The sequence below is a fragment of the Cebidichthys violaceus genome, unplaced genomic scaffold (genome assembly GCF_023349555.1).
Source record: "Cebidichthys violaceus isolate CVI_PGR_0920_01 unplaced genomic scaffold, fCebVio1.0.p SCAF_92, whole genome shotgun sequence".
NCBI lineage: Eukaryota > Metazoa > Chordata > Actinopteri > Perciformes > Stichaeidae > Cebidichthys > Cebidichthys violaceus.
This window is the reverse complement of record NW_027176978.1, coordinates 42,690-67,183: the sequence shown is the minus strand read 5'-3', so window position 1 is coordinate 67,183 and position 24,494 is coordinate 42,690. Positions and strand designations below refer to the sequence as shown.

General features: G+C 43.0%; 3 protein-coding genes across 3 annotated transcripts; 2 read left to right on the top strand and 1 right to left on the bottom strand.

Annotated features, from left to right (window-relative positions):
- Positions 1–7,256: 7,256 nt before the first annotated feature.
- drg2 (developmentally regulated GTP binding protein 2) lies at positions 7,257–11,676 on the bottom strand. Its single transcript, XM_068704447.1, has 14 exons — positions 11,596–11,676; positions 11,282–11,386; positions 10,725–10,882; positions 10,416–10,505; positions 10,259–10,319; positions 10,027–10,117; positions 9,806–9,878; positions 9,491–9,581; positions 9,271–9,368; positions 8,996–9,072; positions 8,766–8,854; positions 8,576–8,634; positions 8,390–8,443; positions 7,257–7,607 (listed from the first exon to the last, which is right to left on the bottom strand). Exons 2-14 carry the CDS (start codon positions 11,343–11,345, stop codon positions 7,521–7,523), a joined length of 1,092 nt encoding a protein of 363 aa, XP_068560548.1. The 5' UTR covers positions 11,346–11,386; positions 11,596–11,676; the 3' UTR covers positions 7,257–7,520.
- A 63-nt stretch (positions 11,677–11,739) lies between these two features.
- Positions 11,740–13,614, top strand: gfer (growth factor, augmenter of liver regeneration (ERV1 homolog, S. cerevisiae)). Its single transcript, XM_068704448.1, has 3 exons — positions 11,740–12,129; positions 12,502–12,713; positions 12,847–13,614. The coding sequence occupies exons 1-3, from the start codon at positions 11,917–11,919 to the stop codon at positions 13,007–13,009; spliced, it is 588 nt and encodes a 195-aa protein (XP_068560549.1). The 5' UTR covers positions 11,740–11,916; the 3' UTR covers positions 13,010–13,614.
- A 1,656-nt stretch (positions 13,615–15,270) lies between these two features.
- syngr3a (synaptogyrin 3a) lies at positions 15,271–24,388 on the top strand. The gene is made up of 4 exons (XM_068704443.1): positions 15,271–15,492; positions 18,251–18,485; positions 19,044–19,189; positions 19,782–24,388. Exons 1-4 carry the CDS (start codon positions 15,391–15,393, stop codon positions 19,989–19,991), a joined length of 693 nt encoding a protein of 230 aa, XP_068560544.1. The 5' UTR covers positions 15,271–15,390; the 3' UTR covers positions 19,992–24,388.
- Positions 24,389–24,494: the final 106 nt, after the last annotated feature.

The following is a 24,494-nucleotide window of genomic DNA, read 5'->3' as shown; positions in this document are numbered from 1 at the left end:
CAGAAAGATCTTGATTACGTATGTCAATTACAGTTAACAGGTCCACCTCCATCTTTTCTTTCCGCCGTCTTAAGTCGGAACGACTAATAGTCTTGACCTAAGATACGATCTGAGAAGAAATCTGTATCACGTATCCTCAGGAGCAGTGACCATGACAAAAGTCTAAACTGTCTGCAGGCTGCACAGCAATAACAACAACAGCAGCTGTTGGTATCATCTAACTGCAGACTGAGATAAGGGGGGATGAAGATAAAGTTCAAAAGTTCCTTCCTGTCTCATCAGATGCGCACACAGTGGAGGTTGTTGGTCACCAAACAGGTAAAAGAGACACACTAAGCGATCTATTTGATACGTGTGATGTGTATCTGCCGTCTGATTGATGCGGTCTGTTGACTGAGTGAACTGGTAATGAAGAGAGCGCAGACGACAGCGATGGAGGAGGTGGGGAAAGGTAAGGAGGGAAAGGGAGACAGAGGCAAAGAGAGAGAGAGAGAGAGAGAGAGAGAGAGAGAGAGAGAGAGAGAGGTGCATCAACGAACTGCTGATGAATGAACTGCAGATTACATTAATGCTGAAAAGAAAAGTGGGAACGAAAAGAGGGAGAGGGTGAAAGAAGGAAATGACTGAAAGTAAAGACGGGGAACGACGGAACTTAAAAAAAGAAAAGAAAATCGATATAGTGAGAAACAGAAGATTGAGGGATGACAGAGAGCGATGGAGAGTGACGATAGAGAGCGAGTGAGAGAGTGAGAGATGAAAGGGAGAGTCTCTTCATCGACACGCCAATCACTGACAACATGCTTTCATCAGACGCACTCAGCGACACAACACTAATAAAGGAGATCACCTGAGCAGAGCACAGCCAACAGGCTCATTTAATGACTATGGGCGCGCGCGCACACACACACACACACACACACACACACACACACACACACACACACACACACTCAGGCTGGTTTGTCTCAGAAAAAACAACGTCCGAGTCTGCTAACTCTGAACAAGAAGAGAACGCTACATGCTCAGAAAGACAACACTGATGTTTAGCAGGTATCGTGTTTACCATGTTTAGCATCTTAATTTAGCTTGTTACCATGGGAATGCCATTAGTTTTGTTGGTATTTGGTCATAAAGAGATATTTCAGTTTGGACCAAGGCCGTGGACTGACCGACAGACATTGTCATCCCTACAACGCTTAGACTGTAATGATGATAGCAAAACATAATGGTATGAGTGTCAAATGGAACATGACAGAGCGACAGAGAGGGAGGGACAGAGGGAGGGACAGAGCGTCTTTTCAGACAGAGGAGGTGAGGCAGGAGGAGGACGAGGAGGCTGGACTCAGGTTTCCTGTAAGCCCTTTAAGCTCCATTCAAGTCTTAACCTTCGCTGCCAGATTACCCAGCGACAATGACACACTGAAGACCTGCCACCGAGGATCAAACACCAACACTTGGCTGGAGACACGGCTATTATTAGACCTGAAGATTAGATGCTCAATTTGACCTTAACGTATCTGTTACATGTGAATGTAAACACTAAATGCTTAGTGGCGCTATCAAACACGAACACAAAAGAAATCTACAAGATTTTGTCACGTTTCATGCGTCGGTTCTTCAATCTCTAGATGAAATCCATCACAAACTACTTGTAAAGAGAGAACACTTTGAGGCTCACAGTCACAAGATATTTTACCAAATAACTTGTTCCAGGGTGAATGGCATCAAAAGCTTTACAAATGAAGTTCACTTCACTCATCAGTCTATGAACAAAAGATATCTAATGTCTTCTGTGGTTCTGGAAGGAGCCTTTTCAGGGTTCTAAAAAAAAAAAGACAGCTGGAGACTCTAAAGAAAGACGCTATGGAGTTGCATTATGGGAAATGTAAGATCCAGCGTTTCCTGTGCTTGGCTTACACAAGAGACTAAAAGTCTCACCAGAATCAATTAGAACGACACTAAAAAGAAAGAGGCTGGTGTTACGTATTGCAAGCTGTGGTGCATTTAGAGGTGGTGCTTTGTCAACATCAGCAACAAGACGAAGCATCGCTCTGAGCTTCATCAACAACTGTGATGGGCGGTGGCAAAGCCGACTGTGTAACTGTTATGGGCTTTTAAAGTTTGACCAAAATTATAAACAATTTTAATCCTAAATCCATTTTTAATGCAAAAACAAAAGCGCCACATGCACAACTTCTCCAAGTTTCAGCTGACTTTAATAACTGACTTGGTGCAAATTCATCCAAAGAGGAATTTATGAAAAATAACCATAATCACACATGTTGGATGATAATACTCAAAGTGGTAAATACCATTTACAAATAAAGTAAACTGATTCTCCTTAGTAGTTTACTTTGCTACTTTGTAAAAATTGAGTGATAACACCATTTTAACATCTGACAGTTATCAACATGAAGTAACTCTCAGTTCTCCCTTCTTCCCCACAGAGCCGCTTGACTTCTTGAACATCAGAGGTATCAAACAAACAAGTCTAAAAAATGCAATATATGAACTGTCACACCCTCTTGTGGCAATATACAATATTTGTATAATTACAGGCAGTTGTTGAGTTTGGTACAGCTTACCTTATCTGTTTTTTTTATTTTTTGAATGATGTTATTTAGAGCTCTTAAATCCACCAAAACGTCTGCTGAACCCACTCGAGTAAAAATCAAACCCACTGGCTTCTGTCTGCACCTCTTCTGGACCCTGTGCTGATGCTTTATAGCCCTCTGCACACAGACACACACATTCACACATTCACAAACCTTTCCTTAAATTACACGGCCCATCTGAACACACAATGAGCCTTCAATGCTGTAAAACAAACAAACATCTGCTGATCAGTGAGGCTTCAGTGATTACCTGCACATCTACAGTACAAATGTACAATAGAGAGTAAAGACCGCGCTTTACATTAATCCATGCATCAGCAGTGAAGCGGTTAGGCTCTTCTTAGTAAACACGCTGCACATGTACACATGGTGTGTGTGTGTAGTGGTAGTGCCCCCCCCCCGCCTCAGTAAACAATTGTGCCGGTCCATTGTGTGTTAATAGCAGGATCACACACACACACACACACACACACACACACACACACACACCCACTACGCTATCATCCTCCCACACTGGCGTCCCGACGTCAGAGCCTAGAGAGTAATTTGTTATGTAAACCCCTTTAGTCACAATAGGTTGTGAAACATGTGCGTGTGTGTGTGTGTGTGTGTGTGTGTGTGTGTGTGTCAGAGAGCCTTATCAGATCTCCTCACACTCTCACACACACACACACACACACACACACACACACACACACACACACACACACACCACAAAAAGGCCTCTCTCCCACATGAGGACAGAGCTTTGGTAAATGTAGGACGGCCCCCTCTGATCGGTCCTGCTGGTCTTGGTCAACTAAGAACTCTTTAGTCGATTAGTCCTTTTTCAATGCTTTTTAAAGCTGAATGACTTCTGACCAAAAACACTAAACTAAACACAAGATTTAAAGTGGTGCTTTTATGTGATTCTTTGTGAAGAAACTCAGTTTTACAGATCTGTCGTTTGAATCAAATAATGAATTTGGAATTGTATTAGTGTTAGTCGACAGACGTTCTTTGGTCGAGGACGGCCCTAGTTAAACGTTAAATACTGTCTTCATACAGTATATGAAGACAGTATTTAGTCCCTGAAAGGTACGAAAGAAGATGACGATTGTGTGTTTCAAGGATTACTTTTAACATTCCGTCTCGATTTTTTTTCATGATAAAAACATCCACTTTTGTTAGTTAGCATTTCAAACCTTCAGGTCCAGTGCTCATGATCTGTATCAAGTGGCCACTATGCATCGCGGCCTATGTGAAACCCCTCATTGTTTCAATGTGTTGTCTGAGTCTTTGCATGGTGGATTACTTTTTAACGATGCAACCCGTCTCTTTAAAAAAGGGACAAACATGAAGGTTGTGTTCGCGTGGGAATTTATGAATGAGTGAGTGCCGGATTAGTGTTGTTTCTGTGCTTCTTTACGTACATCAATGAGCTAATCCGTCCTCTAGGCAAACATAACAGAGACTATCTTAACATAAAGGCAAACGTAGAACACAGCAGTCTGTTAGCCTTTACCTTATGCAAGTGCATATGCTCAGTCCAAACACGCAAAGAAAAGCCTTTTCATCCAATTGTTCATAAACTCTCTGTTTGCTTATAGAATGTCCTGTGAGCTCCATACGAGTCTTTTGTCATACACACCAAGAACTCGGGCTTGTACCTCATGTTACAGGGGATTAAAGTGTCTATTGTCAAATCAATTAAACTCTTCACTCATTTAGTTGAACGGTATCTCATAAAATCAATCTCCGAGTGAATCTATAATTAGTTAGAGGTTCCCCTCCGATCTTTAGCTGTTAAATCAAACTCTGCGATCGCCTGATCGGACCCTCAGCGTCATGCGATGAGCAGGCTGAGACAGAAGAGGGCAGCAGAGGCAAAGCAATCAGGGTCCTGACACACGTCTGGAACGCTGGTGATATTTGTCTATGAGACAGAAAATGTGAAATTATATGTGGTCATTTTTGGTCCCCAGGAAGAATAGCTGGTGCTTTGGCTACAGCTAATGTGGATCCGAACAAATGAAAGGAAATCTTCAGTCAGACTAAAAACACATATATATATATATATATATATATATATATATATATATATATATATATATATATATATATATATATACATATATGTTTTTTTTATATATATATATATATATATATATATATGTTTAATAAGGGTAAAGCTGCCCAACACATGTATATGTAATGGTAAGGCTGCATAGAGCAAAAGCTGAACGTCTTCCAGGAGGAACTGATGCTTATCAACCTGACGTGTAATTATTGTTGTTAAAACGAGAAGAAAGTAGTTCTCAGGTCTCAGTCTTTAGTTAAGAGTCACGGAGGCATCGCTGACTCTTTGAGTCATATGACCTCAATTTATAGTCCATTAAGTCTTCACACTGGTTCATTTAAAACCACTCAACAGTCACTATGCTCCACCGAGGGAAACTCACATGATATTAAATCAATTAGAAAGATACACGAGTCATGTTGCAAAACCATTTTCCGGTGACTTGTAGTGAAGGAAAATGAAGCTATTAGTAGCAGTGACTTTCTACCTGCAATTCAGCTGCTTTTTGTACAACATACATACAATATTTAACATGAATTATTGTTTTAGCACCAGCAAGAGAGGAGCTCTTTGGTTTCAGCGGGGTTTTTTTATGTTGTCAAATCAGGGCTGCCAGTTTTTTTGCTTCTTGATTGATGAATTGATTAGTTTGTTTGGTTTATGAAAAAAAGAAAAGTCCATCCCATGTTCCATGGTCCAGAGTCCATGGTGACATCTAAAACAACCGCAATCTACATAATATTCAGTTTTCTTTGATAAACCAGAGAAAAGACTGAAAACTGATATTTTATGGAATTTTTTGCATGAGAAATGACCTAAACAATTAGTTTAATATCTGTCAATTGACCAATCAATCATTCACAGCAGCTCTATAGCAAATTAAAAAGAACATTCGTTTGGGGTTACTTCTGATTACACTCAGGAAAACTCACAGGTTACAAGTCATCTGATTAAAAGGAGCTAAGTGAGGAGAGACTGCAAACTACTTTTTATCATTAAGACTAAACTCAGAAAATCAGCTTACCGTTTTAAACAACGTGGTATTAAATACTATCAAGCCTTAAACAAGCACTCTACTTAAACAGCCAGTTCTTGCTTATGTACAGTGGCACCAGGCATCAAACACACCCACACCCACACCCACACACACCCACACACACACACACACACACACACTCTTTAAGCCATGCCATATGGAGCCAAGCAGCATCAAGTGTCATGCCTGCTCCACACAATACACACCCATTGGACCGTACCTTTGTTTCTCCTGTTGCTCCACAGTAGTAACCCTCCATCATTCCTCTTCTCTTCCGCTTATTCCGAAGCAGAATCTCTCTCCATCCGCGACTCGCTCCGAGGAGACATCTTTTGAGGCACCTTTAAAAGGCCAGAGGTGTCGACACACAGCCCCTCTTTCTGTGGCTCTGGTGAAAGCCTCCCACTCCCTCACTCACCCCTCTCCCAGCCCCGGAGAGAGATGCTTCTGAATATTTAATGGTGCTATTGTGCACGTGTGTGTGTGTGTGTGTGTGTGTGTGTGTGTGTTCCAGTGAATGGGGAGCATTGGCTGGGAGTCCGTGCTTTATGGTCAGCCTGCCGTGGAGCGTTGCAGACGGACAGCTGGGCGGCGTGGATGGAGGCCGTGGAGACAGGTCAAAGGTGACTGACCCTCACCTGGTGTACGGAAAGAACAGTACATAAAGGTGTGCTCACCTGAGGGACGTCTGTCACAAAAACAATATAGACTTAGTTACAGTGAGGCTAAGTAACGCATTTAATTGAATACTTTAGGGTTCAGCTATATTTTTATAACATTGCTATTTACATTGAAGAGCCCTGCAGCATTATTTAGGTCCCTCTTGCCACTTAGTTTGTCCTTCACCTTCCAGAATGATGTAGCGTTAGCAATGTGCAGCGTCTGGAGCTAAAAGCTTGTTTTTACGTTTACCTGCTGAAGTTGGAAAGTTTATCTGAGGCTCACCTGAGCTCTGAGTTTAAGGCTTAGCCATATGGAGCTTTGGATGTTAGCAAGTAGCTAGCTGAACATTGAGTAGCATTTAGCAGCTACACACTGGAACATATTCCCCTCAGGAGTGAGCGGAGACAAAAACGGAACTAAAAGGAAGAGTGAATATCAGACTCACTTTCTCCAGGTGGCTGAAAACGAGCTCCAGATGAATGATAATGTTGCTCCATAACTGCAACAACTCAGTTCATGTCAGTGTTTCTGCTTCCCCCAAAAGACCCAAGAATGTATTCAGGTTTAAACGTTTTAAATAAATATGTAATGGGAATTAAGAATTAATTTCTATAAAATAAGTTACACCATGAAAATAAGAATAATAAAATAACATTTCATCATAATTGAGTTTTAATAATTTCACACAATCTTTAATTTATTTGTTACTAGATGTACTTTTCACTTTCAAGACTGTTCACTTCATAGTTACTTTTTTAAATACTGAACAGCTTCTTGCAATGGAAAAATGTCTGAATGTGACTGACTGTAATCCAGGTGAGATGCAGTTAAACATACCAATAATACATTAAGGTGAAACATAGAGTAATAAAAGAAACAAGGATTCATCATGTTATGGACTTTATTCTTCCCCCCCCCCACATTTTCTCTCTGAATCAAATGCATCTTCTTATAATCAAAAAGTAAAACACCATGTCTTGTCCACAGCCAACTCAAGTCTGCTCTGTCTCTTCAACGCATTTTGTTCATTTTAATATACAAAATAACAATGGCAGCTATTTTTTCTTTTTTTCTTTTTAACTCCTCCGACGAAAGTGTGACTCTTCCGGCTCAGTCTCTCCTCCGTCCCGTCCCCCAGGAGCTCCCTTTACTTCTTCACGACCTGGATGACGTCCTCGTGCTCCATGATGTGCGTCAGGCCGACCCTCTGGGGGCTGTACTTGGTACTGGTTCCCTGGAAGACCGACAAGACGGCTCGGTTCAGACCCTTCCCGTTTGTTTGTTCTAATGCGGTGAATTCTCTCCACAGTGAACAAGAGATCCTCCGCATCCGCTCTGCGTCTCACGTATCATGACACCGTAAACACAGCTGACGCTCTGAGGGTGGCTTTCATTTAGAGAGTCGAATGAGGAGCACTGAATATTACAGGGAGTATTACGGTCACAGCTTTTGTATTCCCTCAAGAGCTGCAGCTGTGTTTACTGTAGTGATGATGTGAGCATGGACATTTAATGAAGCTGAAGAACAGTGACTTTGCTTACAGTCAGTGTTCACACACCGTGTCCCAGTTTCATACAATAAATAATATCAATACATTCTGTACTATTTCCATTTCAAGTTGAGAATGCATACATTTCCATTTCTGTTGCACCCATTGTGGGATAAAAGCAACATCAATACCACACTAAAAAAAACCTTGATATGTTAAATTGTATGCTTCCATAAAGGTGTAATTCATTTAGTAATTAACTGGATTTACAGTTTATCGTATCTGCCACACAACTAAAGACAAGAAAAGACATTCACTGGCTAAATCTGTGACTGTCTTAACTACCTAGGATGAACTTTTAATGATATGAATTTTGTGTTGGGACACCCTTGAAACCTCACATCTGATTTGTTCACCACCTTTATGCAAACTAGAGATCATATTTACAGCAGGAATCAGAACCCATGAACCACTGTGTAGTGCTGGGTTTTTTTTTTTTTTTTTTTTGGTCAAAATAATAACTTACCCAAACCAGGGCATATTTGAACTGTCCGACTAAGGTTCTGTGGATTCGATGGCACTGTGGGGGAGAAAGCAGCAAAGCAACATCACATCACACACAGCGTGATCTGCTGACCGCCACGTTATTATTAATGTACAAATGTTGGCCAGCTTGACTCTTCATGGGTGAATTCATGTGTGTTTTACGTACCACATGTTCTACAGATGCTGCTCTTCTCATAATGATGGCGTCACTAAAGTCTGGGCGCTCTAACGGGAGAAGAAGACAGGAACACAAACTTAATATATTCGGTGTACATGTGATCGAGACCGTCCAACAAGTGAACGAGAGAAAGCGTGTGTGTGTGTGTGTGTGTGTGTGTGTGTGTGTGTGTACCTACCTCCTCTTTTCTTAGTGTAAATGCAAATCAGAGCCAGGTATTCCCACAACGTCTCTAGAAGGTAATCCAGGTTCAACTTCATCCCACAACTGACACACACACGAGGACAGAAACAGAGAAAGCTGCTTAACTCCCACTATCTTACCAAGATAGATACAAAAAGAGTGAGATGGCCGCTTCCAACCAAGACTACTGTTATCCACACACACACACACACACAGATATCTGACCTGATGACAACACTGTTAGGTCTGTGAGCCAGGCGGTCCACCTCCTCGATGGAGATTTGATCCACCTTATTGTACACCTGTGAATACCAAAAATAATATGAGGGGAAAAAGAGACCCCAAAGCTTGCCAGATTTGCTTAAACCTCCCAACTTCCCAGTTTTTGCACAAGAAATGAGTGTCTATGGGTTGAAGATGTTCAGAAAAACATCTTGGGACTTAGAATTTGTCTTAGAAACATTTAAAAAGTTAGACTCAGATGATGGTCACTGACTTACATAAAGGCAAGGCATGTATACTCTGTTCCCGACGATGACGTCGATGAACTCGTCCGGTGTGCTGTCCTCCCTGAAGAGGACTTCTGCATTAAAGATTTCTGAGAAGGGGGGGGGGGTTAAAGAAATCAAGCGTGTTCTCCCGAGACGTATTAATAGGTTCATAGAAATGCTCTTTTTCTCGGTGAGCTGCCTCCTCTGGTGCTTGAGCAGTGAAGGATACTGTATTCATGGAGGATGAGCTGAACCAGCTTCTCTGAGCACTGGGTGAGAGGAACCGTGGAGTTGTAGGAGAGGCCGCCACCTTTCTTGGGCTGCGGAGAGATTAATCACACATTTGTACACAGTTCAGTTTCATAATCTGAGTATTCATTTCTGAAGCTGACAAGCTAGCGTGGACAGGATGTTGTTTTGATGCTCTGCTAGCAGCAAGGCCCATTAAAGCCAAAGCAAGGTACCTGGACAACTATTTGGGACATAAAGAGCCATGTCTCTCTGAATTTAAGCGGTTGGTGTTGATGGATGACAGAACATGTACCTTGAAATATATATTAGGTTTCGATCTGTTGAGTCTGATGCCCACCGACTCCAACTCTTTTTCTAGAAGTTCTCTAGAAAGACGAAAAATAAATTAAAAAGGCAAGAATTAGCTGATGTAATGACTCATCAGCCTCTCACATTCCCTCCAAACAGACCGTCTCCCACACACACACACACACACACACACACAGAGAGAAACAGTGGGCGGCGCACACACACCTCTGCACTTCTCCTTTAGTGGCGTCCAACATCATGATGACGACGTCTGCCGTCCTGGCTACAGCAATGACCTGCCGACCTCGACCCTTACCTGAGAACAGTCAGTGTTTTCTCTCATTATTGTGAGCCGCAGCTTCTAAACTATAAACTGAAAGAAGCGTTACTCTGAAATCCCTCATTCATAATTCTGATTTAACACCATGATAATAAAATAGACACATTCTCAGCGTACCTTGGGCAGCACCCTCAATGATTCCTGGCAGATCCAGCAACTGGATGTTGGCCCCTTTGTACTGAAGAGCAACAAACAAACAGTGTAAACAGCACTTTCCTTTCTTTTTCTTTTTTTAACAATGTTGACGAGACGCCGCGGCTGCGACGGTGTGTACCTCGATGACACCGGGTATGCAGGTGAGAGTGGTGAACTCGTAGGAAGCAGCTTCACTGGCGGTTGATGTCATCAAACTAAGGAAGGTGGACTGCGGGACACAACAGAGGATTCAATTACACCCGGACACGATGAATCTTTGGATTACGTTTCAAAGATTCTCTTCCTGGTGCTTTTCAACCATCTCACTGTCTGTTTGTTTGTGTTTGAGATGCGGTGCAGCAGGATTAAGGAGGAAAAAAAAAAGGCATATTTTTTGGACTTGATCCAGACAAGAAAACACAGTCCATTACCCGCGGTGTTGACGTACCTTACCCACAGAGGGGAAACCGATAAGAGCAACACGAGCGTCTCCTGACTTCATGACATCGAAGCCCTCGCCTTTGGCCCCCGCTGTCTTGGGCTCCAGGAGCTGAGCTCTGTATTTGGCTAGCTTGGCCTTAAGCAAACCCAGATGGTACTCAGTGGCTGGAGAAATGAATGAGCAAAAAATTGTGACACAAGATGCTTTAAAAGTAGGAGTCTGACACCACGATAATAATGCAGGTGAGAGGTGGAGCAAGGTGGCTATAACACTGTAACACCAGCACAACCACCACACTGGAGTTCACTGTGATTCACTTGAATGCATTAGTTGTTACGTGGAGATAACGTGTGTTTTTTGGGGGGGGGGGTTGTTCCTTTAGGTGTGTGGTTGCTGTAATCAAGCTCGCGGTGTCAATTAGCACGCGTCTCCTTGGATTTCGGCGAGATGAATAAGTAACACAACACCGACAGCTGACACACAAAGAGTCAGGCAAGAGAGATGGCCACAAGTTCGCCCATGGGTTAGCTAGCAGTTAGCCTAGCCGGCTGCCCCTCTCTTACCTTTGTTTTTCTGCGTCCGAGCGATTTCTCGCTCTATCTCCGCGATTTTCTCCAAGATCCCCATCGTGGCGGCTCAGGTGTTCCCGTTACACCGTTAACGTTTCACTGCCGAGGAGAGAAAATAGCAGAAAGCAGAAACGTGTCACTCCACCAGTTGTTAGCTTTGTTAGCCAACCCGGCTAACAAGTGGGAACCTAACAGTCAACAAACCGGAAAAAAAACTACGAGTCGACACAACTAGCTTTACATGAATATCTACACAAAACACACGCAATGACAACTTTGTAAAATGTTGTAATGTAATAGCAATTTACACTTTGACGGAAGCTTCGCTCAGCGGCATGCACGGTTAACTGACATCACAAACCGGAAGTCGTTCCGTGACCATAAACGGTCCGGAAGAAACACGGAAACGCACGGTAACGCAAATGTTGTCCCATGTATCGTTATCGCTCACATCAGTCGGTAAGTGTGCAGCACGACGACGACGCTGTCCTCCCGGTGGAGTAAAAATATATATTTTTTAAAAACGCGATAATGTGCCCCGTCAGCTGTAGCTGCATTGTAACAGCCGGACATTCCCGATGATGTATCGCTCGCTCGTTCCGAGTCTTTAGGTAATGTAGACAGCGAACATGGCTGCGCCCACAGGACCGAGAGGATCATCAACCTCCAACCCGCCCGGGTTTGAAGGTTTTCCGTTTGCTGTGGTCTCTAAACCGCCGGAGGACGGCTCCGGTAAAGAGCCGGAGCAGACCGGGGATGTGAAGCAGAAGCCATGCAGAGCTTGTACGGACTTTAAATCCTGGATGAAGGTCCAGAAGAAACAGACGACAGCTGCTGCACAGGTGACAAGAGGTCAAGACGGGGTTTTTAGAGGATCCGTAGAAATATTACTGCTAAAGTTCGGCTTGACTAGAAGATTGTTTATAGACTATTAATGTGTTTTAATTGTCCATGTGCTAGAGTTTTCTCCTTCGAACTTTTGTAAACTTATGTCATGACGCAATGTATCCTGTAATACCAGAAGCTCTCTCCACATCTGATCCAAAGCCGTTTCATATCAATTAAGTTATTTGATCCTGTCCTCCACGAGACAAACGGTCTTCTCTGGCTGCGGCGAAGACAGGATATGAGCGATTCATGTGAAACCACAAATCGACACAAACCACACACTGCAGTTGGCCTCTCTTTTATAAAACACCGCTTTGACTCTCCAGGAGCCCCGAGCCGCGGAGTCGGAGCCACAGGACCCGCAATGTCCGTTGGACAGGGAGGAGCTGGGGCGTAACACCTGGTCCTTCCTGCACACCATGGCAGCGTACTACCCCGATAGGCCGTCTTCTACCCAGCAGCAAGAGATGGGGCAGTTCATCAACCTTTTCTCCAAGTTCTTCCCATGTGATGAATGTGCAGAAGACCTCAGGGGCAGGTCAGACCACACCGACCCTTTTTAGATTTAATAGCAGGTCTTGTTACCTGCTCGTTTGTGGGTTTTTTGTCTTTCACGGTGTTATTAGACAAGAGCAGGCCGTTTTTGTAAATGCGCCATTTCCTCTCTGCAGATTGAAAACCAACCAGCCGGACACCAGGAGTCGCCATGCTCTCTCTCAGTGGCTCTGTCACATCCACAATGACATTAACGTCCGGCTGGGAAAGGTCGTGTTCGACTGCTCCCGCGTCGACGAGAGGTGGAGAGATGGATGGAAAGATGGCTCCTGTGACTGATGACGGGTGCGAGGAGCGAGCTGAGACCTGAGAGGAAAACACTTTGAGTGGGAACACCACAAAGTGGAGAAACGTAACGTGGAGAGAGAGAGAGAGAGAGAGAGAGAGAGAGAGAGAGAGAGAGAGAGAGAGAGAGAGAGAGAGAGAGAGAGAGAGAGAGAGAGAGAGAGAGAGAGAGACTATGATGTGCACTTCAAATTCTTTTACGGTCAGTTAATAAAACTGATCCGGTAATAAAATGAAAGATACTAAACTAATAGGTATCCCTCTCTGATTCTCAGGTAGAACCAAAATTAAAACGCTTTAGTTTCGCTGAACTTCTTGTTAATTCCGGTTGTCGGCGAGTTTTAAAAGTTTGCGATGCAAACTTGATATTGAAATTTGACATTCGCTCCTGTGTTTGTTGAAGAATATAGCTCTGGTGTATCTGTGAAAGCAGTGAGTCAGTTACAATCAGCCCTTTAAAATGTTGTTTCCTGTTCTGTTCTGAAGTCTTATTTCACCCTGAAGGTTTAGGTTCAAATCTCATTTTGTCAGCAATTAATTAGAGATATCCCAACTTAATTCATTTTTAATGTCATATACAGTATATATATATATATATATATATATATATATATATATATATATATATATATATATATATATATGATGGACATGATGATTACAGAATGTTTCTTCATTGTGTGTTCATTGAATATTTGTACAGTTACTCACTTTGTGTGTCTGCCTGCAGAGTATGTTCATTTATTTGCATAATTTAGTGCTGAAATTAGTATTTATGTAACTTGTTATTTACAACTATGATTACTTGATCATTTAAATCATTAAATTAAAAACCCCAAAACTATTTTGTGTTGATTACAGCTTCTCATAAGTGATCACCTTCTCGTGTTTCTCTTATTCATGTCACTGTAAATTGATTTTTGGCTGTTGGACAAAATAAACACTTTGGAAGAGTTCAGGTTTCGTTAAGATGTCATTTTGACTTTCAGTAGAATAAACAATTCATAAAAGTAGATACTGTATTATATGGATGATTAAGACCCCTGTTAGTTGCACCACGTGAAGCCTTTCCTCCTTCAGTCAGGAGCCTGTGAATCCAGCATCCCAGCTATGTGACCTGTCTGTTATTAATAAACACTGATTATGAATTTGTTATATGAGGAACCAGCAGAGGACACAACCACAGGAGTCTAATGCTCAGCTGCTACTGTTTGTTTTTACTGCCATCATCATCCTATAAAGGGTTTTTGTGTTTGTTCCACATACTAACACAACCAGTATTCATCCTCAACTCTGCTATGAATTTCTTCTTTTAACGTCACTGTTGAGATATTGGATTTTGAAGTAGACGTCGCTGACCTCTGGTGGTGGGAGCCATGTACGACATGCATGACATTGTAATTCACAGCAGCTTCAGTTTGCCATTTTCATAACACAATTCATGTGATATTAGTGGTGAAAATGACACTGCTGGGCTTTCACAATACCAGGACTACTGTATGTTATCGTCTGAAGCTGCTTTGGGCTAAATGATCATCGCTGATTAACAAATATCCCATGACGAGCAACTTGTGACTGTACTTTATTGTGGTATCTGGAACATCATGAGACTTGTGTCAATGACATATTTCATAACCTAGCAATGTGTGTGTGTGTGTGTGTGTGTGTGTGTGTGTGTGTGTGTGTGTGTGTGTGTGGCTAATGTAGGATTCTCTTTATATACTCACCGTAGTGCTTGTAGCCTGCGTCTGCAATTGAGGACAATGAAGTGTCACTTTTCTTATCTAGAAATTCAAGGATTTAGAAATCTGAGGGGAGTTTACATTCTATAGTTTAAAAGTATAGTTTGGTGGATATGCTTAAAGGCACTGCATACATCCACACAGGTGTTGTCAGAGCCGGATCAGCTGACTTGAGGGGCTCTGATGTCTGGTTTGTGGTAATTTGCTCTAACATTATTTTATTTAAATGTTGGCTAATTTGACAGAAGGCCCCTCTTGAAGACAACACTATTTATTCTATTCTATTTAGGAATGATAATATTAAAATCTGTGCAAAAATGTCTTATCCCACCAGTCTATAGCGCGGGCACATCGGTCATGCTCCCCCCCCCACACCACACACACACACACCCACACACACACACACACACACACACACACACACACACACACACACACACACACACACTCACAGCGTCCTCCTCTGTGCCCGCGCGCCTGTGCGCGTGCGCGCAGGACCAGTCCTCACAGCAGCGAGCAGCAGCGCATCCATCCTGCCGTGGAGCCGGGAGCGTGGAGGAGCCGCGAGGAGCGCACAGAGAGACACAGAGAGAGAGAGAGAGAGAGAGAGAGAGAGAGACAGAGAGACAGAAGATGGACGGAGTGGGATCGTTCGGAGCGGGCCGGTCCGGGTCCACCATCGACCCGCTTTCCTTCGCCAAACAGCCGCAGACCATCCTCAGAGTGCTTTCCTGGGTGAGAGCAGGGGTCTTTTTTTTTTTTTTCTTCTTCTCCCGGCACTGCTGTTCCGTGTGTGTGTATGTGTGTGTGTGTGTGTGTGTGTGTGTGTGTGTCTGTGTGTGGTTGTGTATATGCGGGGGGGCTCCGTGTTGTCGTGGCTGCGCGAGACCCGTGACGTGTTCTCACTGCAAATACAGAGCCCAGAAATCCAGCGATAATTGATAAGCAGGGTGTGTAAACGGAAACCAAGGAGCGAGTGTTTATACCGGAGTCCTTATAGAAATGCAGCGTACAGGGTGTAACCAAGGCCTGCTGGCTGTCTGACACCCTGACCGTGAAACGGATTAATACAGATGTTTGTTTTGGGGTTTTTCCTTTCTGAGCAGAAACCGACCTGTTCTCTCTTTTCTTCCTCTAAATCAGTTCTCTATAAATAAGATGTGCAGCAGACCGGACCCGATTGTGTAGAAAACGAGACCGTTTCATTCCTCCTGCTTCCTGTTGTTCGCGTTATATAAAACGTAATTATTTACTATGTGTCCACACATTTTAAGTTTTTTTTTTTTTTTTTTTTTTTGCGTCGCCAATTATATTTTCAGCTCGTGATTTTTTTTTTGCCGATTTTCTTTGCCCCTAAACGGTCGTCGTCCGTCACCCCACCTTGTGATTGGTCCGCGGTCATCATTACGCACGCAGGGCCACGGAGGCGCGTCGTGCGCTGCCGGTTGATGTAACGCATCACCTTTGGGTGACACGGAGAAGGTCTTCTTCTTCTACCGGTGCAGGGGGGGGGTCTCTGAGACACACCGAGCAGGAGACACCTGTCTCAGAGCGTCAGATGTGTGCCGATATCTTTTATTGTTTTTGAGTCCTAATGAGTCTCCGGTGCCTGTGATTTTTTTTTTTCCAGTACAGCTTCCGCATGGTGTCCTACTGAGCCCGTTGGATACGTCGTTAGCTTATTATGAAGGACACATCCAGCTTAGCCTGTAGAGCAGTCATGTTTTAAACCGTTCGAGCTAATGTGCTTTGAACTTTAATTGCCCATTTTTGTCGCTTGTTGGTGTAAAACCGTCGAAGTGTAGCTCATATAATCACATATCACATGATATTAGAAGGTACATTACTCAGATCCTTTACTTGAGAGAAGGTATACAACATGTACTTATGATATCAGAAGTATAGCCTACCTTTTAAAAGGATAAGTATGTTTGCTTGAGCTTATATTCACAGAATAACGACCGTTGAGATGTGCACCAGGGAGAAGTTTCAGTTGGTTGCACTCTGCAGCCTCACTGCTCGATGTCGGCAAATCCTACACAGAAAAAGAATGTCCCGTTACTGAAGTATTAATATATATGATATGGTTACATCGTTAATACTGACGCAACGATGTATAAGAGCCATTTTACTGAGGCTTTTTTAAAAACTACTTTATATATAAATAGGCAGTTTAATCCAGTGGTTGGGGTCAGACGTTTAGAAATGCACACAATTTAAATACTGAAGTAAAGTAGGTCTGCTATTATCTTACTTAAATGCACTCGGTGACTTTCAACCACCGACATACATGGAGAAAGGGAAATTAAAGTGTAAAGCAGATCAAGTACATGGAAAGTAAACGAAACAAGTATATTACAGATGTGGAAAGTGACTCTTGTATCGCACTGATTATCACAAACTGATGAGATATCCCAATGTAAAAATAGTCGAATAGAAGTAGAATGTATCGCTTTGACTGGGTTTATAAATGTCTCTCTCACTCACACACACACACACACACACACACACACATCATGCAATCATATTTTAAAGATCAGTGAAAGTTTTTTCTTTCCATTTGGAGATGCATGAGCAGCTTCATCATTGTGATTCACTGAAAGCACCTGAGTGTGTATCTGCTCAGATGATATCCACACATGTGATTGGTTTTAAGTGGGGTTATTATCCCATTGTCCACCATCATATGACCCACACCCCCGAGTGTGAGTGCCCGTGTGTGTGTGTGTGTGTGTGTGTGTGTGTGTGTGTGTGTCACATGCCCCTATTCTGCCACCCAGAGTTAGTCAGCTGATCAGTGTGTGAGTCCAGACAGAGGCAAGAAGCAAAACAGATCTACAGATCTGGACCTAAAGAAGAGTCTCATACCTAAAACAAACAACAAGGGAACAAATAGTTTTATAGCATGAGTTATAGTAACGTTCCCGTTGTGATACACACACACACACACACACACACACACACACACACACACACACACACACACACACACACACACACACACACACACACACACACACACACACACACACACACACACACACACACACTGCCTCAGGACGATTCTTGATGGGAAGTGAAGCATCCACGTCTTCAGTCAGACAGAGACAAAGAGGGGAAATTAGGTTAATGCCTTTGGTCTGAGCGCGCTCAGAGAGACGCTGTGGAGGAAACAACCCCGTTTCCACTGAGAGGAGAGAGATAAGGGGAATGTTGAGGCAATCATTTCTGATCACAGTTTCTCCTTACCCCATCTCCTCCTCCTCCTCCTCCTCCTCCTCATCTCTCGCTTTCTTTCTCTCCTTTTCTCTCACTTTCTACTTTCTTCCTTCTTCTTCCTCCTCCTCCTCTCTCACTTCCTTCTTCTTCCTCCTCCTCCTCTCTCACTTTCGTCTTCTTCCTCCTCCTCTTCCTCTTCTTCCTCCTCCTCCTCCTCCTCTTCTTCTTCTTCCTCCTCCTCCTCCCTGTCTGTCACTTTCCTCCTCCTCCTCAGATATTCTCCCTGGTGGTCTTTGCCTCCATCGTGAACGAGGGTTACGTGAACTTGGGCAGCGAGCGTCTTTACTGCGTCTTCAACAAGAATGCCGATGCGTGTAACTACGGCGTGTTCGTGGGCCTGGTGGGGCTGCTGGCCTGCTCCTTCTTCTTCATGCTCGACTACAAGTTCTCCTCCATCAGCTCCGTCAAGGACAGGAAGAAGGCGATAATGCTCGAGATCGGCTTCTCGGGTGAGGAGGACGATCCGTGTTTCACTTGTGTTCTCTCTCACACACACACACACACACACACACACACACACACACACACACACGAGCAAACAGAGTTGACATAAATTGTTGACATACTATTGTCAATTTTCACATTTTTAGATACTTATACTATTGCATTGGGTTTATTTCCAAGCACCAAGACAAATTCCTTGCATGTGCAAACGTACTCGGCAATAAACCGTTTCTGATTCTGACATTTTTTTTTGTTAGTCTGTGATCTATTTCTAATCGGCAGGATTCAAAAGGCAGGGTTTCCCCAAAATGCCCCCCCCAAAAAAAAGGTAGCCCAACTAGGCCAGCATCTTTGTTTCAGATGACTGCACTCTTTCACCACAAGACAAAACGAGAAATGAAACCTGTAAACTTAAGAAGGTGTTAGAGAAGCGAGAGTATCTTTAATCTCTTAAGGGAATAAAGAACTGCCGGTCGTTGTGTTTCATGTTTAAAGTTGGAAACTACCTTTTCTCTTTCTGTCGTAACGTAAAGTGTTATTATTGCTCCGCTGGTGTCCGGCAGGTTTCTGGACCTTCCTGTACTTTGTAAGTTTCTGCTTCCTGGCCAATCAGTGGTCCCAGACCACGGCCGACGAGCTGCCACTCAACCAGGGGGCGGACGCAGCCCGGGCTGCCATCGCCTTCTCCTTCTTCTCCATAATCACCTGGGTGAGAACAAGCAACTACAGAGACACACACACACATGCATGCATGCATGCAGCAACGGAAACATGGACCCTCAGTAGGCATCTAGTTGGGTTTGGGTTTGTTGCTAATGAGTGCAGACCGGCCTTTTAACACACAGACGACTGTCCTTATATTGATCAGGACCTGCAGACTTTTTAAAAGAGCAATCTGACATTCCAAAGAGGAAAGCTTAAAGTTAACCCTTCAGACGGAGGCGTTGGATTAGAGGCACCATGACCAGTTAGGCCCCAGCTGCTAAACTACCTAAACCAGGAGCAGTAATCTGTCTCCGATTACATTTAAGGCCCAAAACAACTGGTCAATGCATCTTGTGCTTAATGTGACGCACCTATTTTTAGCAGTTTGTGAGTTAAGAGACATTGTAGGTTTTTAAAGGAATAGTTCTACATTTTGGGAAATACCCTTAATCTCTCTCTCTGGTGGAGAGTTAGATCAGACGATTGGTACCACTCTCACATCTGTCTGTTAAACGTAAAGCTATTCTGTCTATTCTTTGCATGAACTTTTCTAATCCTCTACCCCCCCCCCACACACACACACACTCTCTCTGTAGGCCGGTCTAACGGTGCGCGCGGTCCAGAAGTATCTGCTCGGCACAGACATGACTCTGTTCACCACGGAGCACATGGACGGCGGCGCGCCCACCCAGCCGTACCCCTCCAACTCACCAGTAGGCGGCACCACTGAGACCACAGAGACCTACCAGAGCCCGCCGTTCACCGAGAACAACGCGGCGCCCACGTACCAGGTTCCCATTTACTAGATAAGATGGTGGACGAGGAAGGTTCGGGGAGATGGATGAGAGGAAAGTGACAGAAAATTGCTTTCTGTGATGTTACACCTGCAGTTGATTATGTGTTGATTATCTGGGCTGAGTAGGTACCTCTCCTTCTTTGTTCCCTCGTCTCGTTCCCTTTCCTTCCTTAACATTCCAGCTTTATCTGCGCCTTTCTTGACCTGTATATTAAACTCAAATTCTTGCGTTCTCAAATCCTGTGTCCTCTTGAGAGGAAAAGAAAATGAGAGGAGAAAATGTAGAAGAGAAGGCCATGTCGTAGACACAATTCTGACCAAAAAATAAATTTAAAAAAGTGAGTGACTCCACCACAAAGCAGTATTAGATAAAAGATAAAAGTGCAGAAGGCACTCGCATACAGCACCTTCATCTTTTTCTTTCCATTCATCGAAGTGTCAAAATCCCTTTGTTTCGGAGAATGATATATTTTTTTTAGCTACAGTACGGTCTGGTCCGTTAAAAGTGATCATGTGTGTTGAATCTGCATGTTTCCAAACTTAGAGATCAACTAAGTGCCATACTGTACTGTGTGTCTCAGACAGTGACTTAATTTTAGTAGATTTCCACATGCTGTAAAAAAACAACAACAACAACAACGTTTTGTGACTAAGTGCAATATCTCACATTCTCATGTAGGTCTGTAGGTATATACTGTACTGTAGGTAGGCTAGTTACCGTCAGGTTACACCCATTTCAGGCACTGTCTCAAATTACATACTAGTCTTTGAATTGTACTAACAAATCTCAGGCAAATTTCCAAATTAAAAAAGTGTTTATCTGACTTTCAGTGAGCTTCCCGGGTGAAGTTTGCTAGATATGGAAGTTATATCTTAATCTAACAGATCCGCCACAGAAGCTTGTTTCCAGTTTAAATACAATTAGTATTGGTATTTATGGTCTTCCTCGATGTAATGAGATGTAAGACTTATTTTAAAGAAGTGTCGCAATGCAAAATATATTATCACAATACCTGAATCTGTGTGATTCTGGGTCATTCTTGCACAAGGGTTCGTTTTCCCAGGTTCATCAAAGATCCACAGGGAATCCTTTTTCAGTCTGTTATTTTTCTGTGCCAGGCATGGACGGATTATTGGAAGGGCCTATGGGGTCAGGGGCCCCCTGGACCAGAGCCTCTGTTTGAAGTGGTTTTTTTCAATTTCTTGTTGGAAAGTCAATCCAACAAGGAGTCGCAAAGAGACACAAACAGCTGCAAAGAGATGCAAAAGAAAACTTCAAAGTAATACAAAATGACCACAAAGTGACGCAAAACAACATCAAAGAGACTCAAAACGACCATTAAAAGACTGAAAACTACCACAAACAGAAGAAAAACAACCACGACAGACTACAAAGATACACAAAAGACTACAAAGAGACGCAAAACTACCAAAAAGAGACTACAAAGAGACAAATTAACCAGAAAAAGACTCAATAACCACCACGAAAGGGGTGGGGGGCTTTGCATGTCTGTGCTCAGGGGCCCATAGTCCTCTAATCCGTCCATGGTACCAGGGAATGTATGTAGTATGTGACATGAGACAGTGTCCTGTGTTGGGTGTTGTGTGTATAAAATAGGGCGAGAGGGGAGATTCTGGGTAAGTCAGGTCTGTTTATGTTTACGTTTTAGAAGCTGCCAAACTGCCCTGTGTTCTTATAGTTGTCTTCTGATTACCACATCACTACTCTGTTGTTATTGTCTGAAGGAGCTTTTATTCAGTGATGGAGGTCGGGCTCCTGGAAGATTCAGGGCAGTCTCGGGCAAAAGAAAAATCTTAAGGATCGCTAGCTGGCTGATTCATTGATCCTGCTATTCTGCCACTGAGGGAGGGGGGGAGGGGGGGGGGGGGTTTGGGTGGATGTTGGTCACTAAGGGCCCAGATGTAGATAGTTATCATACCAACCATGTCGGTGTGTAGCAGTGTCTGTGTCGTGGTTCACGTACACTCGCCATCAGCGAAACTGTAGTTTTGGTGTGTGTGTGTGTGTGTGTGTGTGTGTGTGTGTGTGTGTGTGTGTGTGTGTGTGTGTGTGTGTGTGTGAGAGAGAGAGAGAGAGCGTCCCCGTATAACAGGTGTACGTGTGCATGTGTACTAGCATGGGAGGCGTGTGGGTGGGACGTGTGTGGAAATGTGTGAATCTGTGTAGTCAATAAAATTTTGTGGTGCAGAAAAGTTATTTTCTTGAACACGTGTTTTAGTGCAGAGGAGGAACTCATACGTCTGTTACACCCTTTAAATCATCTCCCCCCAAAATAAAAAAGTCTTTCTGCTAGATATATTATCAGTGTCACTGTCAAGATGTATGAATTACAAAGTACGGAACTAAGAGTTTGTTTTGACGAAGAGAGCCAAATATAAAACTTCATATTAGTGATAATGTCGACCCGTAGAACGCTTTGCCTGCTTTTCTGATTGGTCCTTTGTAGACGGCGCCCTCTGCCGACCAGAGACGGTACTGCAGCGGCGGGACAAGAGTTTTAAAAGTAATCATGATAATAATGCATGGAATTGTTGTATAAATCTCATTATATATTGAATACTATGTAATTCTTAAGTTGACAAGTTGTTGTTTTTTTTTGCAAAATGAGATTGGCCAGGCGTCAGCGCAGCCGACTGGATTTATTCCTGTGTTTTATTAATCGCAGTTTATTGTCAGAACTTTGACCGCACGCCCGAACAAGTCTTTGTTTCTTCAGTGACGTCACCTCAACCTCATGATCGAGTCGCTCACATGCGCTTGTGAGCGCGTATCTCAAAGCTCCAGGGTGAAACTGTAAACTGTAGTGAGTGAGGTAGTCGGGTACAGTACACGCTCCGTATTCCAGCTCCTGTCCCAAAAAGCGTATACTCAGAGCAAAAAGGGTTATCTGCCATCTAAAATCATAATTAATGAGGTTAATGACTCGCAGTCTTTAGTTAAATGGGTATTAAGCCAATTTCTGTGTGTTCTAGTTGGAGCATTACAAGGATTAAGATCATTTTAAAGTCTTGTAAAACAAAGATGAGGTTTAACATTTACCTTTGAGCATGACTTTTTTTTACAAAAACATTTTATTCACCAGACTGTCTGTCAGCGAGTGCATAGTTAAATCAGTATATGTTATGAATTTAGGGATAACGCAGTAGTATTTCCTTTTTAAGGATTTTGGGGATCAGGAAAGCTCCAGAAAACACTTGTGGAGTATTCGGGGTTTCAGGACGGGTTGATTTTCCAAATACTTTCAGGTACTGTTTGGTACCGTTAAGTGTATTTGAAGTTAAAAGGACGTCCATGTCGCAGCTCATTATTACCTACAAGTTGTGTGAACATCACTGAAAACTATTTCCTCGAGAAACCGATTTGTAATCTTTAAAACAAACGTTTGTTTCGGTTCATTCTGAGGACTGAATATCAGCTTGTGGAGACTGCAGACATGAAATGTCCAAATTGACCTGACGCCACTCCACGACAGTGAACTCTGACACAACGTTAAAGTTACCTTAAAGCATGAATAAATATGCCAAAAATATGAAAAACAAAACGCCGGTACACTTCTTTAAATCTTGGGTTTTACTCGGCTGCTAGTTACCCGTTAAAACTGTGTTACTGATGGTGGTATCAGGAACAACTGGGGTACTATTGGGTAGTTTGGGGTACTGTCAGGTCAGGTTGTGTTATCGTTCTCAGTGCTTCGGTCTCTTCTTCAGTCAGTGTGGTAGATAAAAATAAAAATACAAGCATTCTCTATGTTTTGTGCTCTGGCCCATGTACACTACCGTGGTATTGGTTGTAAAGTTCAGTACGTTATTGAAGTAAATGGAACCTGTGTGTGATGCTGTCTAGGGTCTGGTTTGTCCTGTACTACTGAAAATATAAAAAAAAATAATAAGAATAATGATTATTTATGAACTAGAATGCACTCTCTCTGTTGGAAATACTTTGTTTGACCGCTCTTAAAGGGGCCGTTGGCGCCAAAATCAAAGTTTTGTGTGATTTCATGCCGTCGTTTTGTTAGACTGAGATTATAAAAAGGTGACATGTAGTAACGCGGACGCCATCACTTGTGTGGTTTCCAGTATAATACATTGCATGGATGTTACAATATCTCCCCCTATAATATTGATAATGAAAATGTAACCCCCCCCCTCCTCCTCCTCCTCCTCCTCCTCCTCCTCCTCATCGACCAACAATCAAGTAAACATTGATTTTTAGCGTGCTACCCCTTTAACATGTTTCCTCTGAGTTGTTTCTTTATGTTCTGAAGGTGTTTGACCTCTTCAGTGTAAAAACAATGTGTACAGAGATGTGTGTCACTGTCTATTACCTGAATGTCTCTGGACTGCAGTCTGACCGTCACTCGAATAAAAAAGAAAACATCTTTTGGACTGCCCCGTTTCTGTCCCTGACTTTACTGCCTGGAGATTTGTGAAGATTACGTTTAATCGATATTTTATGACAATAAAATCTTGTTGCTCTTAGTGATGAACCTTT